We start from the raw sequence: 20,699 nt of genomic DNA on the forward strand, positions 1-20,699 counted from the left end.
GCGGCAATGAACCTTCGGGTTCCTTAAAAACCATTTGTAAGTAAGTAAATAATACTTGTAACATATAATATAGTATACACAGATAAAATTTTAGCTCACCCCTGAAAGAATAGAAATAGTAGGTGTTGATTTAGGAAAATTGGCTAATGCCACAACTCAAGGACGAGGAGAAAGGGGATTCATTTTCCAACTCCTCCACATTGGCATACGGAGGTCCGGAGGTACCTAAATCAACACCTACCAGGTCGATGGATTGGTCATGCAACGGACGCAGACAGGATCTTCTCCACATGGTCACCGCGTTCACCGAATTTTACAGTGTGATTTCTTTCTGTGGGGTTTTGTCAAGGACAATGTTTACATACCTCCACTCCCAGCGACGTTGGCCGTAATGAGAAGGCGCATTAACACAGCAATCAGGAAAAAGGAAAAAAAGACACGCTTAAGAGGGTTTGACAAGAATGGGATCACCGCCTGGACGTCTGCCATATTACATATGGGAGTCACATCGAGTGCAGCTAAGATCAGTATAAAACTTCATGTATTTATTTTCAATATTGGAGAAAATACAGCCTTCTGAAGTAGTTCAATAATTTGTAACCACGGTGTATCTATTTTACTGCGTTAAGTGTAATGAGATTGTATGTCAATTATTAGTTAGGCCTACAATGGTATTTTTCTTCTGTTACGTCATTTCTTTATTTATGACTACTTTTCAGCTTGTTTTCTGCATAATTTTTCTCGTGTTATTTATTTCCCTTTCCTTATCAATTCCCGTTCCGCTTACTTATTTGTGTTTTCCTTCTTAACTTACTTAATTTACTTTTGATAACGCTTCCTATGGATTCCTTCTTTCATGCCACATAGTAAGCCTCCTCACTATTTCTCTAGTCCCTGACCCTTTTTACACAGTCAGTGACCCGAGCATTACTATCGGTCGTTAACCAAATCAATTGCACATGGTACTGCTGCACTTAGTGTGCATGAGGAGACAATGTACTGAATTTAATTTTTTATGTCCGGCTTGAGACATTGTCTCCGCGTTAAGGATGGAGAGAGACTGGAATGACAAACAGTTTCACTTGGTATAAAAATGACGCTGCTGTTCAGCTTCGGTCATAATCTATGTTCATGGCATAGGCTATACGTAGGGTAAGTCTTTTCGCTTTTTTGTTCTGCCTTAATCTATTCTTTCTTCAAAAATGTAGCCCAAGATTGCAATCGCAGATGATATTTCACATAGCTCTGCACTTGGTTTTAGAGGGCAAAGCACATAAAACTTTATATAAAGGAATAATCAGTCCCTCGCGCATCCCTCAACCTGGAGGACCAGGGAATTTGGCGTTATTGTTAGAACTAAATTTAAATAGATTACTTTTCCTTAAAATATGCTTCCATATAGCTTCCTGTTTCTAATAACTATACAGTGAAACCTCTCTTTTACGGACATCGAAGGGATGTAACAATCTGTCCGCATCTGGGAGGTGTCCTTTATTGGGAGGGAGGCTCCCCAATCTAACAGTAAATGTATAATAATGCATTATATATCCCTTCACGCTTTAAATGAAATGTATTACTGTAGTTTAATTCTAAGTACAGTGTATTGTACTACAGTAAATTTTTTTGCAAGTCTGAACTACAGTAGATAAGACTGAAAAAGGAAAATACAGTACTGTGCCATGCAATTTTATTCTAGGTCTACAGTTATGCAATACTGTAATTTACAGTTTTCAATTTAACCTGTACGTTCAGGTGCCATGTCTCTCGAAACAGAACAACTGATTGAAGTGAAGAGAATAATCCTACGAACCCTGTCATGTGTCGAATACAATTTCACGATAGCGGAAATCTCGGACCCATCAGACAGGTTAAATTTTATGACTTTGTTTATCCACCCGCTTCCAGCTAACAAGGGGTAGCCGGCTGGGCTAATGGTAGCCTACGAGACCCTTATTGTCTTCTTTCATGTTAAGGAATTTCTGTACAGTTCTCAAAACTAAATATTCCATTTTTGTAATACATAGGTCTTGAAAACCAAATTCTGTCCGCAGTCAGGAGGTAAAGCAAGCTTTAGGACTGTGAAACAGCTGTCCGTGTCCGTGTCTGAGAATGTCCGTGAAACGAGAGTTAAATTCATCATTATTTCTATATTATTTCAGTTGGGACATAAATATCTGTCCGTATATGAGGAGTGTTCGTATCTTGGGGGTGTCCGTAAGGAGAGGTTTCACTGTAAATACATTTAACTCTGGCTTTATGATAGACAAAACTCCCTTATACACTCGTGGAAAGGTAAATCGGCCATCTGATTTCTCCGGGATCAAAGTTCAACTGTACAGTTTTGATTTTATTTTCAATGGAATTTGAATTATGTTTTATTTAACGACGCTTGCAACTGCCGAAGTTATATCAGCGCCGCCGGTATGCCGGAATTTTGTCCTGCAGTTCTTTTACCATGCCAGTAAATCTACTGACATGATCCTGTCGCATTTAAGCATACTTAAATGTCATCAAACTGAGCCGGGATCGAACCCGCAACTCGAGCAAAGAAGACCAGCGCTACACCGATTATCCTACCCAGACCGACTTTTTCAATGGATTTTCAATCTGTATTTACAGCCTGTTTTTACGCTCCACGAGATTTTAAATTTGATAAAAGGACGTGTGCTGTTAAAGTCCATAGCTATCGAAGAATGTACTTAAATGATAATATAATCAAATAAAGACGATAAATTACTTTGAAGTGACAATGCCATATTTGCTTTAACCTACACTAATGTCCTTCGACAGTTCTTTCGTTATCGAATGATCCTGTTTGCATCTCGTGTGTATTGGCTAAGAAACGAATTGGAAGAGTATTCCGTAGTGCATTTTCGATGTTCAAACCCCATAAGGAAAAACAATTTTAATTAGTTATATTTTGTCTTCCGTTATTTAACCATTTCAGTAATTAAATTTACGTAACTTTTAACACATTTCATTTTAATTTCCTTTATTCCATATTACACTGTTAACGATTTTAGACGTTCAATTCCCATGAAGAAAAACAATTTTAATTATAGTCCCGTCGCTCTAATTTCCGGCAGCCAATCACGTTGCAAGACGGCTACATTTAAACGTGTGCGTCTTGTGATTCGCTTATTCATTTCTTAAGGCTCGATAAATACTTAATATAATCGCCCGCCATTTTAGCTCTTTAGTTGGCGTTCGCAGAAAGCACACGAAGACGTTATTTGCCGCTCAATTATTTGCTGAATTACATTGCGTTTGATTTATTATCATAGGAGTTACGACATGATAATGTTTAACGGTGTTGCACATAGATTCTTCGTATAGTAGCTCGGCAACGTAAGAACAAAAATGGCGAATGATACTACCTACCTAGACTTTATAGAGCCTTCACTTTCCAAGACGTAAGCAAAGCGGCGGAGTCACGCCGGAAATAACAGCGTCGGGACTATAGTTACATTTTGTCTTCCGTTATTTAAACATTTCAGTAATTAAATTTACGTAACTTTTAAAACATTTTATTTTAATTTCTTTTATTCCATATTACATCGTTAACGATTTTAGATGTTCAATTCCCATAAGGAAAAACAATTTTAATTAGTTATATTTTGTCTTCCGTTATTTGAACATTTCAGTAATTAAATTTACGTAACTTTTAACACATTTCATTTTAATTTATTTTATTCCATATTACATCGTTAACGATTTTAGATGTTCAATTCCCATGAGGAAAAACAATTTTAATTAGTTATATTTTGTCTTTCGTTATTTAAACATTTCAGTCATTAAATTTACGTAACGTTTTATACGTATTTCATTTTAATTTATTTTATTCCATATTCCATCGTTAACGATTTTCGATGTTCAGTCCCAATGAAAAAAATAATTTTAATTAGTTATATTTTGTCTTTCGTTATTTAAACATTTCAGTAATTAATTTGCGTAACGTTTTATACGTATTTAACTTTAATTTCTTTTATTCCATATTCCATCGTTAACGATTTTCGATGTTCAGTCCCAATGAAAAAAATAATTTTAATTAGTTATATTTTGTCTTTCGTTATTTAAACATTTCAGTAATTAATTTGCGTAACGTTTTATACGTATTTAACTTTAATTTCTTTTATTCCATATTCCATCGTTAACGATTTTCGATGTTCCATACCCATGAGGAAAAACAATTTTAATTAGTTATATTTTGTCTTTCGTTATTTAAACATTTCAGTAATTAAATTTACGTAACATTTTATACATATTTCATTTTAATTTCTTTTATTCCATATTTCATTGTTAACGTTTTTATAATATGGAATAAATTCTAGTTGTGAAAAATACGGAACAGATATGAGTTTCATACTAGTCTTATTATAGTCATTATAGATGGCAATTATAAATTATTGTTCTGATCTATAGATAATAATTATAATATAATATAATCACTGGACAGCATTGTATTGTATTACACAACTTATGTGTAATTTTTTAAGTAACTCTTTTAGATGCTGATATAATCGAGATCATGCTGTATTATTATTATTATTATTATTATTATTATTATTATTATTATTATTATTATTATTCACACTACTAGGCAGTCCAATAGAAAATTATTCACTACTGCATAATCACGGACTCTGTGTATAATTTGTAATTACTGACATCTAGTGGCTAACTGATGAACTGCTTGGAAAGTTCGTTCTGGTCAACGTTCTGGTACTGACTCTGGCAGCGCTTACAGACAGCTCTCTCTATTCCTCGTCAATACTAACATAGAAGCATACTAGCGTTCAATGCATAGAAGGAACCCTCAGTCTCGAACTTTTGTCTGCAACCCGCATGTATAATGCTTGTTGTGCGCTTACGTTACCAAGAAAAAGATAACATAATATTTACTTTTAAACCTGTAATGTCGTGCGGTCATGTGTTCCACACGCCATTTCAGATTATTTGTATGATACATACTTCATTTCTTCAAGCCAAGTTACATGGAAGTAATTGTGTTAATGTACTCACGAGTAGTTTTTGCACTCATTACTATACTGATAAAGAAACTTGTTTGCGATATATTGTGCACAGAATATGAGAACTAATTGTGCAATCATCATTATTAATTTTTTGTTTGATATTGTTCTAAATAGCAATCTTTTTTTTTTTTCAAGTTGTAACTGGTAGTGAGCCTTGATAAGCATTTATGAACAATAATTTTGGAAAGGAATAAAAAAATAGTTATTAAATCAGATGTTCTCTTCGCAGCGAGCGAATGCATATATTGCAATGAAAATTCAAAACTCGTTATGTACATCACAACTTAGTATCCACATAACAAAATATTTTATAACTCTAAAACATTGTATAGCAACAAGTTTGACTTCTTTTTAAAAGATTTTACCCAACGTTTTTAATCTCATGAATATACGAGTTAATAGTGATTATATCACCACACTATCGACATCACATACACTACAATATTGTACCAAAATATGTTTAATTTATTTTAACAATTTATTCTATCGAATGTTTTAATTTTTATGTAATTAAGGGTAAAAAATATCCAAATACACTATTTAATAACCTTATATACAATGTTAAAAGTACTATACTATGTTCGATAATAATACACTAATTACGTACATAATTGCCATATCAGTATATTTATTTATATAATTATATATTATATATCTACTGTATATCACCTGAAAATGACCTACTGAAAGGTCGTAAATATTTGTGGAAACTAATATGTATTACAGGTTATTAACCTTCACTTTATAAATTGATAAGTTCTTGACTGATGTAATTAAAAAATAAATTACCTCACTTAAAATTATTAAATCGTTTGCCTCTTATGAAAAATATAGCGGTCATTTCGTTGTTATAACTGTCCTATAATAATAGATTCTACTGTAAGAAACTACTTTTCAAACTGTCTCAAGAAAGTTACTTGCGATGAAATCAAGTAGGTGGAAGGGAAGAATCATACAGATCGATGTCTCATTTACGGTTGTGTGAAAGACTGCAAAAGATTGGACTGATAGTAAGTAGCTTTTCAGTCATTTGGGGAAGCTAATGTAATGGGACAGACATGTCTACGTATATAGGGTATTGATAGATAGTAGTCTGATATTAAAGCTATAGGCCTAAATTATTAGTGAAATTTATTCACTGCAATATTATCCGGATTACGCGATTTATAGATTTTTCAATTACTCGAATGTAACAGATTGCAAGGTGTCAGATGCATAAACCAAATTACTCGAATGTAACAGTTTGCAATGTGTCAGATGCATAAACCAAATTACTCGAATGTAACAAATTGCAAGGTGTCAGATGCATAAACCAAATTACTCGAATGTAACAAATTGTAAGGTGTCAGATGCATAAACCAAATTACTCGAATGTAACAGATTGCAAGGTGTCAGATGCATAAGCCAAATTACTCGAATGTAACAGATTGCAAGGTGTCAGATGCATAAACCAAATTACTCGAATGTAACAGATTGCAAGGTGTCAGATGCATAAACCAAATTACTCGAATGTAACAAATTGCAATGTGTCAGATGCATAAACCAAATTACTCGAATGTAACAGATTGCAAGGTGTCAGATGCATAAACCAAATTACTCGAATGTAACAGTTTGCAATGTGTCAGATGCATAAACCAAATTACTCGAATGTAACAGATTGCAAGGTGTCAGATGCATAAACCAAATTACTCGAATGTAGCAGTTTGCAATGTGTCAGATGCATAAACCAAATTACTCGAATGTAACAGATTGCAAGGTGTCAGATGCATAAACCAAATTACTCGAATGTAACAGATTGCAAGGTGTCAGATGCATAAGCCAAATTACTCGAATGTAACAGTTTGCAATGTGTCAGATGCATAAACCAAATTACTCGAATGTAACAGATTGCAAGGTGTCAGATGCATAAACCAAATTACTCGAATGTAACAGATTGCAAGGTGTCAGATGCATAAACCAAATTACTCGAATGTAACAGTTTGCAATGTGTCAGATGCATAAACCAAATTACTCGAATGTAACAGATTGCAAAGTGTCAGATGCATAAACCAAATTACTCGAATGTAGCAGTTTGCAATGTGTCAGATGCATAAACCAAATTACTCGAATGTAACAGATTGCAAGGTGTCAGATGCATAAACCAAATTGCTCGAATGTAACAGATTGCAAGGTGTCAGATACATAAGCCAAATTCCTCGAATGTAACAAATTGCAATGTGTCAGATGCATAAACCAAATTACTCGAATGTAACAGATTGCAAGGTATCAGATGCATAAACCAAATTACTCGAATGTAATAGATTGCAAGGTGTCAGATGCATAAACCAAATTACTCGAATGTAACAGATTGCAATGTGTCAGATGCATAAACCAAATTACTCGAATGTAACAGATTGCAATGTGTCAGATGCATAAACCAAATTACTCGAATGTAACAGATTGCAAGGTGTCAGATGCATAAACCAAATTACTCGAATGTAACAGATTGCAATGTGTCAGATGCATAAGCCAAATTACTCGAATGTAACAGATTGCAAGGTGTCAGATGCATAAGCCAAATTACTCGAATGTAACAGATTGCAATGTGTCAGATGCATAAGCCAAATTACTCGAATGTAACAGATTGCAAGGTGTCAGATGCATAAACCAAATTACTCGAATGTAACAGATTGCAATGTGTCAGATGAATAAACCAAATTACTCGAATGTAACAGATTGCAAGGTGTCAGATGCATAAACCAAATTACTCGAATGTAACAGATTGCAATGTGTCAGATGCATAAACCAAATTACTCGAATGTAACAGATTTCAATGTGTCAGATGCATAAACCAAATTACTCGAATGTAACAGATTGCAATGTGTCAGATGCATAAACCAAATTACTCGAATATAACAGTTTGCAATGTGTCAGATGCATAAACCAAATTACTCGAATGTAACAGATTGCAAGGTGTCAGATGCATAAACCAAATTACTCGAATGTAACAGATTGCAAGGTGTCAGATGCATAAACCAAATTACTCGAATGTAACAGATTGCAAGGTGTCAGATGCATAAATCAAATTACTCGAATGTAACAGATTGAAAGGTGTCAGATGCATAAATAAAATTACTCGAATGTAACAGATTGCAAGGTGTCAGATGCATAAACCAAATTACTCGAATGTAACAGATTGCAATGTGTCAGATGCATAAACCAAATTACTCGAATGTAACAGATTGCAAGGTGTCAGATGCATAAGCCAAATTACTCGAATGTAACAGATTGCAATGTGTCAGATGCATAAGCCAAACTGTATAACTTTAAGTACGAATTTCATATACATGTACAGTATATATTTCATCTATTTTTATTAGTTTTCTTCCTGAATTTTAATTTCAAGAAAGAAAGTGCACAGCTGTGGACTGGTCATAGCTCACAGGTGCGAGTCGCTTATCGTACTTAGGTCTAATGCGTTTTACTTGTTCGTGCGCAGGGGTCGGGAAAATACAGCGATAGTCAAAAGTTGGCTTTCTGTTTTAAAAGTAACTTGCAGAAAATTTCCCTACTTCTCTTAATAGCAAGAAATTATATTGGTACTGTACTCACATGCAAGGCTCAGCATCAAGTACCTGTGCATTTCAGCGTAAAATTATGTATAATAAAGTACAATCGAGAATATGTTTCTTACCAGAAAATCTAAGTATCGTAATGCTTTCTGTAAGTTTTTGTACACATGCGTTTATTTGTGTGTGTTTGTTTTATGTTTGTGTGCATATGTTTTATATGTGTGCATATATGTGCTCTGTATGTTTATTTTTTATGAATATGTGATTTTGCATGTGTCTTTGCGAATATATCGTCGTTGTTCCTCCAATAACTCCTATGTGACATATTTATCGATTTTCAGATTTTTGCTCTATTAAATAACTTAAATAGTGATACATCAAATAATACAATCTCCTATATTTAATTAGATTACTTTCTTTCGAAAATGTAAGAATTCACAATCTCCAATGTATCACTGTCATAGAATGAATAAATGTGTTTTTTCTTCCTACTGAAAATTTGTATATTTTGCACATGGAAGTTATTGCAGGAACAACGACGATATATATATATATATATATATATATATATATATATATGGGTTGTAAATAAGATAGTAGCAGCGCAGCCGGGAATGGATCATGCGCATTCACATGCGATACGAGACAACTGGTGATCGCAGTTGGAGATATTGTAGATGTATTGAATGATAAAACCGATTGCTATGACAACAGATGTTATTGTGCGTGGTTAAAATATAGAGCGCTATTTTTAACGGTTCTAAAGCATGTTTACTAAATTTCAGCAGCGATCGTGCATAAAAATCGAGATAGTCCGTGGTAGAAATGCACGTCAATGCCATCAAGGGTTACTTGAAGGTTGTGGCAACGATGCACTATCGCAGTGTTCCGCAACCTTTTTCTATTCACGACACACCCTAGCCAGGCCTAGACTCAACACGACACACCAAAATGTTGTTGTTGTTGTTGTTTTCTAATGCCAGGCGTTTGACAATAAAGTCATTTGACCTCTTGCACTCCAATATTTTTCAAAGATATTATCATGACCAGCCAATGAAGCACAGATTTTGAGGTGTTCCGAATCCATTTCTTGGTTTGAGTTGCACAATGGGCAGTTAGGGGACTGATATATTCCAATTCTATGCAGGTGTTTGGCCAAACAATCATGGCCTGTTGACAATCTAAATGCAGCTACAGACGATTTTCGTGGTAAATCGGGAATTAACTGTGGATTTTGATGCAGAGAGTTCCATTTTTTCCCTTGGGATTGTGTTATCGAATTTTGTTTGTTGAAGTCTAAGTATGTAGTTTTAATAAATCTCTTCACAGAGTTATACGTAGATTTAGTAACAGATCTGTAAGTAGCAGTGCTGCCCTTCTTTGCTAAAGCATCCGCATTTTGTTTCCCAGGATTCCACAATGGGATGGTATCCATAGGAATACAATTCTTTTATTGAGTGATATTAATTGAGAGAGCATTTTAGTTATTTCTGCTGTTTGAGATGAAGGTGTGTGTTTAGAGACGATTGATAGAATAGCTGCTTTGGAGTCTGACAATATAACTGCATTCCTAAATTTATTGATGTGGCATGGAAGATTCCTGAGACATTCACTTATTGCAATGATTTAACCATCAAAACTTGTTGTTCCATATCCAAGTGATCTATAAAGTGAGAAGAGACAGCACGTAACAACTGCACCGGCACCTTGTTCTCTGGAGATCAAGGATCCGTCGGTGTATAAATGAAGCCAGTTTTGTGGAGGGTACCTAATATTAATTGTCTCTAAAGACAATTGTTTCAGTATTTCAGTGTTTATTTCTGATTTCAGTATTTCTTCTGTTAAATTTAGATTATATTCTATATTTAATAGAGTTAAAGGGTTTGGTTTAATTTGTAAGTTTTCTTTTAAATTCGGGATATTGATTTTCTGTTTCGATTCTTGAACAATGGATATGAAACTTTTTTGAGTTTTCAATTTACAGAGAGGACTGTATGAATGCCAATTGTTTCTTGGTAATCTGATAAGTTTTCCATATTGAATCAGTGCTTTTTCTTCTATTGTCATTTTGATACTGTTAATATTAGTGAGGAATCTCATAGAATCTATTGGAGTTGTTTTGATTCCACCAGTAATGAGTCTGAGAGCTTGGTTTTGAACATATTCTATGTCGTTTATGAAAGGTGAAGTAATTAAAATTTCTCCGCAGTATGTCAGCACTGGCTGTATAAACATTTTGTATGTAGTGTTCAAAGTATTCCTAGAGCATCCCCATTTCTTTCCTGCTAGTCTTTTTAGAAGGGAGAATCTTTTACGAGCTTTTTCAGAAATGTATTTCAAATGGTTGCTCCAAGTTAACTTACTATCGAAAATACACCAAAATGTTAATCCCCTCAAAAATATATGATGTGACTCTCCTAATATAATTACGTAATGTAATCAAATGTACTATTATTATTATTATTATTATTATTATTATTATTATTATTATTATTATTATTATTGTTATTGTCATTATTATTATAAAACAAAAATAGACTCTTGCATTTATTAACAATTTATGAACTTTAATTCACTGTAGAAAATACTGATTTCTATTACTAATATTAAAGTAAATAACTCTACTCATACTTCCAATGTGATACTTGGGCCTGCTTAGCTGCACACAGGTGACTGATCCGCGGTAGAATCGTTGACAGTGCAAACCTAATTTCTTCATCGATGGATTTGAGTCTCTCCCTCTTTAATGTCTTAATTTCCGTTAACGCAGAGAAGCCCAGTTCACACATCTATTATGTAGTTGAAAATGACAATAACATATTAACTATCATCTCAGAGATTGCGGGTATTCACTCCTTATTGACAACCAAATGTTTTCAAAGGCACTTCGAGAAGTTCTAATTTCAATGTTCTTATTTAGGAGGAGGAGTGTAGTGTGCTCTGATCCCATTTCCTGACACAAAACAGAAAAAACAGCATATTTAGGTACCGCGATTTGATGAAGTTCACGACTTGTACTACTTCGTCCACCACAATTTTTAGAGGAGATGGCAAAATAATGGCTTCGCGTTGAATGAGACAATGTTATGATATAGGCCTACTTCACGTACTTCAGCCATGAGTTCTTTCACTCAGCCTGTCATAGAAGCGGCTCCATCTCTAAAACACCAATGCAATCCTCCCATGTTAATTCATTACGGACCACATATTCATTAGTTGTACGAAACATTTCTTCACCGGTTGCTCGCTCGGGCAGTTTGCACAAAAAATTGCATTTACATCCCCATCAATGTACCGAATGTAGGAAAGAAGTTGTGTTTGACCGCTAATATCTGTGGACTCGTTGATCTGACGTGAGAACTTCTGATTGTTCTTTATTTTATCTTTCATAATGTCTTGGATGTCATTGGCCATGTCATTAACTGAGCGGTTGTGTTAGCAGAGAGAGGAATTTAATTTTAATTAATTTTATTAATTTCTTACAATAATAGGTAAAGATTCGCGTCACACCTTTCACCTTGCGGAGGCACACCGGTTGCGGGACACTGCACTATCGCATAGGACGGTTGCAAGATGGGTCTCTGCATTTCGTACGGATGCCTACTTATACTAATATTGTTTTCATATAATGGATCGTAACATTTGTAAAACAAAATAGTTACACACGAAATATGATGATTTGTTTTTTTAATAAAATTCATCGAAAATAAATTATATTGTGCATCTCGAAAACCCGAACTGATGGAATTCAGGAGGTCGAAATTAGTAAGAATTTGTTGGTTTTATGTCTGGCGCAAAATGACTGTTGATCAGTGTTAGGTTATCTGTCGTATGGGTATTTACATGCATATTGTGTCACTTAGCACAACCAGAATTGTCCTCTCTATGTTCGATCCTTGGTCACACGTTCTTTATGTTTAGACTACTCTTACATTCAAACAGTCGGTAAAGTAGCCAGTTGTTATTAGACAAAGCTGACACAACAATTGCAATACAAAACATAGTTTGTTCCCATTAAAAAAAAAAAAACTTGGCTCTAATATCTTGAAATGTATTTCATGTACAAAATAGTAATATGCGTTACAAGAGCGGTATGCTGAAGTTTTCATGTTCGAGAAAAAGTTTGAAAAAGCGAAACGTAGTTGAGTTTTTTTAATTTCCGAGAATTGAAAGAAAATATACCGCTCGTGTATCGTACATTATTTGGTGGGAAGATCGTTTATTACATACCTGAACGAGGAATTTCTAATTAGTTGCAATGAAATCTCATCTTGGTTTCTGTTCAATGATGGCAAATTTGCAAAACAAAAATATCTATCTTCAACATTGTTTTTTTAAATGTTTTCTGTGTTTACTTTATTCCAACATGCCGTGATATACGTCTGTCTTCCCCCCCCCCCCCCCAGTCTATAAATGCGAACTTAAAACAAACGGCTTCCTTAATGTTACATGCATCACGAATGCAGTAACTTTAGTGGAGTTGTAGAGTTTACTTAATTTTTGCAAATATTTAAAAACAATAATTAACAGTGCAATTTAGGTGAAATTGCAGTGGTAAGTTTCCAATTTATAATTATTACTATATTGAACGTCTCTAAAAATAATATGTTAAAAGCCTAAAGCAGTAAAATCAATATGTCGCTTAAGCGGTAAGAAGAGGGAAATTGTTATGTGTGTTCGGTTGGGAATACTGAATGTGGAATTTTAAACTTACAGCGGATTGATTTTGTGCGGAAACCAAGCAAATGCGCACGATCTCGCACAAAATACATTACGTGTATCAGATGTCTCTTTCAATGTAATTCAACTTGTAATTGTCGGTTTGTGTATATCTGAAATATTTCACATGCTATCGGAGGTAAAAGAGTTAAGTGGGCCAATCTCTATTATTATAGATATAGATTACAACATACTAAATATCTCATATTATAATATATCTCATATTATAATATACTGTATATTTTCATTGTTGTAAAAAGTTTGCCGCTTTTCTGTCTTGGTTCGTTTTGGCTCAACATTAGCAAACGTAATTTCTCAAAGTATACCCTAATGTGGAAGAGTTATATAAATGAAACGAAATGTATTTGGTTTTCTGGTCTAGAAATTCATTATAATAAAGAGTGAATTTGGAAGTCATGAAATTATTTTACTTTTGCGTAACGTTGAGTCGAATCGTGGTACGATCAGGGTGTGAATTAACGGGGGGGGGGGGAATGGGGGAATTTCCCCCTGTTGGAAAGTTATCCCCCTATCATACATTCATATTAACATCTCTGCCAGGGATAACTTCTATCCCTCCTTTCACAAAATATAATTGTTTTAATAAGAGTATATGTACTTTATAAAGTATAAAGTAAGCAAAGAAAATAATATTTCTGTATTATCATCACCGGCAAGCTGACAACAATCAATAATTTAGGAATTACACATCTTATCTTAAGGGAAGAAGTTAGTATTTTTTGGTGAAAAATGAGTAAATTTTCAAAAAACAATTTTTTTCCTTAAAATACTCTGTGATATGTATAGAATACATTGTATAATATTTTGTGGGTATTTGTGCCCTTATCGGTTGTTGAGACGCCATTTTTAAACTTCCTGCGCTCTGATTTTTAAATCACACCTCCCTTTGTTTGTTGTTTCCACAACTTCATTTTTTTTTTCAAAACCAAATTTTTCTTTAAAATACTCTGTGATGTGTGTGGAATACATTGTATAACATTGTATGGGTATCTATGCCCTTATTGGATGTTGAGACGCCATTTTTCAAGTTCCTGCGCTCTGGATTATTAAATCACACCCCCTTTGATTGCTGTTTCTGGAACTTTATTTTTTTTGCTACATAGCCAGACAAAAATCGATATAATTTTTGAACTATTAAAGATGTATGAATGAAATTTAGAATACACATTCTCTAGACTACTAGGAAACTTTTCTCTGAAACGAAATTTCCCTAATTGATTTCATTTTAAAAATAAGTCTCTCTGTTTGCAAGAAAGAAAATAAGAAAATGTTATTAAATTTTAATTGTTTATTTTACAAATGTACGAACTAATATCAAAATTCTGTTACAGACAGTTTGTAGAGCGTGCTTTTACAAATAAATTGTAACATAGTGTTTGAATTTATCTTTAAAAATGGCTTAGATATATAGGGTTTAATAAAATCCTGCATTGGGTACATTTTTTTTTTCAAATCTGCCTCCCAAATAATTTATTCAAAATATTTATATTTTGTTGAGTTGCTATAGCCATGAGCTCTCTACATACAAAAAATTAATATTTTACACCAAATAAGAAAAAAGTTTAAAAAATTACCATCCTCTCCCCTTAAGCCTGTTGACGGATATAATATTATTGTTATGACCAAGATGTAAGACAAGCAACTCAGTGCGACCAAGCGTTGAGCCGTATCGAATGAGGATAATAATAATTTTATGTATGGTATTCTCTATCTAGGATTCTATCCCCCTTCATCAGAAATCTTAATTCGTACCCTGGGTACTATTGATACTCATACTACATACATGTCTTATTTATTTTTATAAGACCATACAGGAACATCAGACGTTAATTAATTAAAGTAAGTTACCATCTAAATCACACTCACATTTTTTACTTGTAGCTGAGTAGAAAGAGCCATAATTTTCTCCCTCTCATCTCAGCTGAAAGGAAGAGTTCCATAAGAGCAATGTTAAGAAGATCGGCCTCAAAGTGTACAGTATATTACCTCCGCTGTGTTGCCGTAATTACTACGAACACATACAAGAAATCTGACTGGAAGAAAGGAGCTAATCTTAAACAAAGGAGTACTAATAATAAAAACAATAAAATTAATAATAAAATATTTATTGAGGAACAAATATTTTTATGGAGGTGTGTTTGAGTATGTAATGTACACAATATATCCGCGCCTAATGTTTCCAAGACTATCGTCCACTCCATTCTCGGCCACTGGAAGTTTGTCCACATTTTTCCGTCCACTGTCATCTAGCCTAGCCCACTTTTCGTCAACCGCATATTCGTCTACAGGAAAATTTCGTCCACAGAGATTCATCCAGAACCGGATAATTCGTATAGGCTACTTTTATTTAAAATTAACAAAAAGTGAACGAACGAAATTGGCCAAATATGGAATGGACGAATAGGAGAAGTGAACGAAGTGGAAATGGAAGAATTTCCAGTGGACGAAACGTAAAATGATAAAGTAAAATCTTGTATTGCTCAAAGTTATACTCGTATCGTATCAAAGTGTGTGTCACATTATTAGTTAAAATTTAAATAGATGACTCTGTTGTGTGTAGATTAATTATTGTGCAAGGACGGCATATATGGTTATTCATTTTACATTGTGAACGTTTTCGAAACTGTGTTATGACGTTATGAGGCAAAGGAAGGAAGCGATTATTTTTGCACCTCTTGCTTAGATTCCTAAGACTTCATGAAAGTTATGAAAAAAGGAAACTCTTGTGCCTTCATCTCAGATTAAACGTGTGTTTTCTATTCATCATTATAAAGCTGTAAGCAAAATAAAATATGAGAGAAAGAATATGGGCTTTGAATCATTATTGTGTAACACGTCATAGATTCTTTAGAAAAAGGAAAATCCCAAATGAAATAATCTTAAAACTGAAGAAAAAAGAGGAAGCACAGTAAAATGGGGAAGATGATGATAAAAGAAAGCAAGACATACAGTCGATATGATAATTACTAAAGTTTAAAAAATTCTGAATACTTCTTAATAGAAGTAACTCGGTGACCAAATTTGGTTTCTTTTGAATTCTACGACATAACAACCATAACATTTCTCAAATTGTGGTTGAAATGATTCGAAGACACTGTCATTATTTTTATCTCAGTCGCGGCTACGTGGGAAATATTGAAACTGAAATCAGGTGTGAACGTTTTCTTGGTTAAAGGAGGAGGAATATATGACGTATTTTTCGGGAGCCTTATTCAGTACAATAAAAAATTAATAAATTATGAAAATCGCTTAATCATTATTGGTACCTTATTCCTTTTCATCACTTCTACAAGCTTCGAGTAAAGGGATCAGGTAAATTTTGTGTTTATTTTTTACCTGGTCTTTCCTACTACACAAGTTGAAATCAGTGATTTTTGAGGGATTAGTCTATTTAGAAAGTGGAATACAGTGGCGTGCAAATTAATCCGAACAACGTAATTACTTATGCAAAAACACTCAAACGGGATAAAAAAATGATCTAAGACATACCTCAGTAATCTATGTGGCCTCCCTTGTTCCTAATAACAGCTCTGAGACGATTTGGCATGGATTCCACTAATTTCCCACAAATATTCTTCATTCTTCATCGCGAAACCATACACCAATGAGGGCAGAAATCATCTTCTCCTTTGTAGAACAATCCATTTTTTGCATTCTTCTTTTGCAAATTGACCACAAGTTCTCAATGGGGTTGATGTCGGGTGAGTTGCCTGGCCAGGGGAGTACCTGAATATTCTTCTTCTTGAAGAATTCTGTAGTTTTTCGAGACGTATGGCATGATGCCAGGTCTTGTTGGAACACACCTCTGCCATCCGGAAATGATTTTTGCAGCTGGGGTACGATTCTGGTTTCCAATAAGTGAATATATTTCTCAGAATTCATTATTCCCTTGATAGGTATTAATGCTCCAGGCCCTTCATGTGTAAAACAACCCCAAAACATTACTTTAGGGGGGTATTTGGGTGCTTGTTGGAGATGAGCTGCTGTTACTTTTTCGGATCCTTTCCGTACGTAAGAAACACGGTGGCCGTGGACCTCGAAATGAGACTCATCGGAAAAAAGTACATTCTTCCAGTCATTCACTGTCCAGTGTTGATGTAATTTTGCCCACATTAAGCGTTTTTTGCACATAACAGGGGTTAGCAGTTGCTTCTTAATAGGCTTACGAGCCCTTCGTCCAGCTTCCAAAAGCCTACGCCGCACTGTTGTGACGTGAATATTCGCCCCAGTGGTAGCCATTAACTCGCGGGTTAAGTCGACAGCAGTTAGTCTAGGATTTAATTTACTTTTCCTGACAATTAAACGATCATCTGCAGGTGAAGTCTTCCTTTTCCGGCCACAGTTTCCTTTTTTCTGGAGTGTGATGGATCCAGTCTCCCTGTATCGTTTTATGATCGAATTAACAGTAGCCAAACCGATGTGACATTCTGCAGCAATTTGCCTCTGTGTCATAGAAGAATGCTCTGCTAATGTTATAATTTTAGACCGTTTTCGTGGAGTTGTATCCATTTGTGAAGACGACAGAATGTACACAGGATTGCAGTATTAAGTCTTCAACACAACTGAAATGCTTATAAGTACAAAACGACAGGCAAAATGTCACATATTATAAAAAAAATAATAACGACAGATCTTCAACAATGGAATTACACGTACTACAGATGTCAATTAAAGCGGTATGAGCAGCTGTGAGGCCAACAATGACAGAAAATGTAAAAATATGTCGTGTTCGGATTAATTTGCACGCTACTGTATATGGCCTATATAGAGCTGTAGCAAGGGGCTGGCGAACTGGGTACACAGGTTTTAAAGAGCCGCAAAACAGCTGGTGTTATCAGCATGAAAAAAATTAATAGCACATATCAAGAAACGGAAATATACATCAATTACCAACTTACAGGCAATTAAACCTCCTAACAAAGTAACAACAAAATACCAGTGTTTGCTTGAGATCAAACAAAATTTATCTTTTGAATAATATTAATATATTCTTATTGATTGTAGAGATATCATGGTGTGATATAACTTCGTGATATTTAATGAAGCAAACATTTGTCATACTTTTATCATATTATTGTATCTCGATGGAGAAAGAATGACGGGGAGTCATGGATAAATGTTTTTAAAATTATAAGATATTAGGAAGCGAGAGATATTTTTCTATGCTACGGCCCTACATCTATATTATATTTAAAAGTTCGTATGTTATTGCTATCTTACACCTTTAGTTAACGAATAAATGAAAAACATAATTAGAATAAGTGAAAGTATGTCTTGCATCAATACCGACAGCTCGTGGGATTGAAAACTACCTAGAAACATTTGGCCAAATATACCTGAAGGTGTTTAGTGTGAAAAGTATTAATTAAAAGATATTAAATGCTAGAATACGGTAGTCAATCATTTTATATAATCAAGAACCATATGGTTAAAACAATCTTGCATTCCTTAAAAACAAAAACGTATGAAGAGAGAGGGATCTGAAACAGGGGACATTAAGTTTTTCAAAGAAAGGAAAAATAAATTATTGAAACATAATCACAGCTATGGGCAGCCTTAATTCTGCAAGTGTGAATCAAAATCAGCCAAAGAAGATGTATGTACCTCCTTCCAGATCCCGCGCTCTACTCCGTGAAGGTCATTTCTTTACATTACCTTATTAGAGGTCTTCTTCAACAGTTTTGATACAACTTGCACCTGAAAGACAGAATTTCTGTTTTTATTTCTCTTGTAATTCTTTCAGATTAAGTGATTAGTTGTTAGTGACAAATTATAACGCCTGTCTCTATATTTAAAGGCTGACATGTGTTGGTTGGCATGGTAATGAAATGCAATGGAATCTATATATATAATTTGAACTGGTAATGGAAATTATGGGAAAACGGCTGTACGGATTTTAATAAATGGCCCCTCATTTTGAAGCTTGGAACCCAAAGTTTTTCGGAAAAGTAGTAGTTTTCAGTGAAATGTCAATCTTCCCATATAATTTTCCTATTTTCCAAAATCCATCTGTTGTCAGTTTTGAGAACTAATTTTATCGAATTACGGCCGACTTGATTGAATTTCAGAACAAAACACACACTACAATAAACAGTAGGCTATTACACGAAGGCCATGACCTGCAGGATTGCAGACATATTTAGAGCTCAATTCAATTTGTTATTAAAAACTGATTCTGCAGTGTATAATAATTTTCTGAGTACAGCTGTGTATTGGATATTCAAATCTACGAAACTTGAGGTGGTTTGATGACATTATTATCATTAGAAATTAAATATTATTATAGTTAATATCATGATGCATCTATTTTTCATTAATTGTACATAATACCGATGCTATATTGATGACATGAAAGTGAAACGTTTTGAGGTTATGTAAGTAAATGTAGAGATTATCTTAATTTAGATCTTCATTTTTATAATTTACTGAGTGGCTGCTATACATAACTACAAAATTTAAGTAAGATAATAATATTGTTATTAAAAATCAAATATTTCTATACTTATTAACCCAGTGGGGTTGGGTCTTTTTCATATACTTAATGGCGGTGTAGTGTAGATATTGATATGTGTCATTGTCTTCAGTATTGGCTCGACAGAGCGCAAAAATTACAGTTCCTAAGGAAAGATCAAAAGGTATTACTTACTGATAAAATAAGAGGCCTAGAAAATGTTGTAGTCTCCAGATCATTTCAGCAAGATCTCTTAGTAGGAGAAAATGATTTTACGCTCTACACTTCAAGTTCTACATGCAGCAGCTATACGAAAATGCTATTGTTCGAAAGCTTAGCAAACATGACATTTTTTTAACTTTCGCCTACAATCCACAATGACCTCAAATAGCTACTGCTATCGTCCTGACATTTATACTTGCGTTTTCGCGTTGAAACTCAAAAACGGAAGTTGGATAAGTTCAAGAAAAAGTATTTGGCCTAAAAAAATCCATTCAGAGGGAGCATGTTTCATTATTATGGAAGCAAATAACTATTAAAAAGACAAGTATTCTTCATTGAAAATAAACCTGAAAAATGTTTATTTGAACGTCTAATGAAATTAGTTTGCAGCACCATTTGCTGCACAAGCCACTAGTATTGCTTGAATTATAGCAGTGATAAGTACTCAAAACTCGCCACAAACCACGGAAAACTTCGCGGATCAATTTTATGCTCAACTCTTTCCTGTATGGACTACACTACAAGACATAATGCAGCTAAGATTCGACAAAGAAAACAAACTCTTAATGAATTCTCGTGGAAAATGTGCGATATAAAACTAATGGGATAGAACAGTTCTTGTATACAAAACCACTGGAGGCAATAGATCTCTTACATTGGTAATAGATACAAATGAATCTGTTGAAATAATATCGCCGCGCT

The 20,699-nt window shown here is 34.1% G+C and overlaps 1 protein-coding gene across 2 annotated transcripts in view; it reads right to left on the reverse strand.

The window, feature by feature from the left end:
* LOC138712477 (growth factor receptor-bound protein 14-like) overlaps nt 1-20,699 on the reverse strand; it is a 428,407-nt gene that overhangs the window by 207,956 nt on the left and 199,752 nt on the right. For both annotated transcript variants that reach the window (XM_069844332.1, XM_069844333.1), the window contains exon 7: nt 18,980-19,021. In XM_069844332.1, coding sequence (XP_069700433.1) covers nt 18,980-19,021 — 42 coding nt within the window. The remainder of the gene's footprint in view (nt 1-18,979; nt 19,022-20,699) is intronic.

This window comes from Periplaneta americana, chromosome 13 (genome assembly GCF_040183065.1).
Source record: "Periplaneta americana isolate PAMFEO1 chromosome 13, P.americana_PAMFEO1_priV1, whole genome shotgun sequence".
NCBI lineage: Eukaryota > Metazoa > Arthropoda > Insecta > Blattodea > Blattidae > Periplaneta > Periplaneta americana.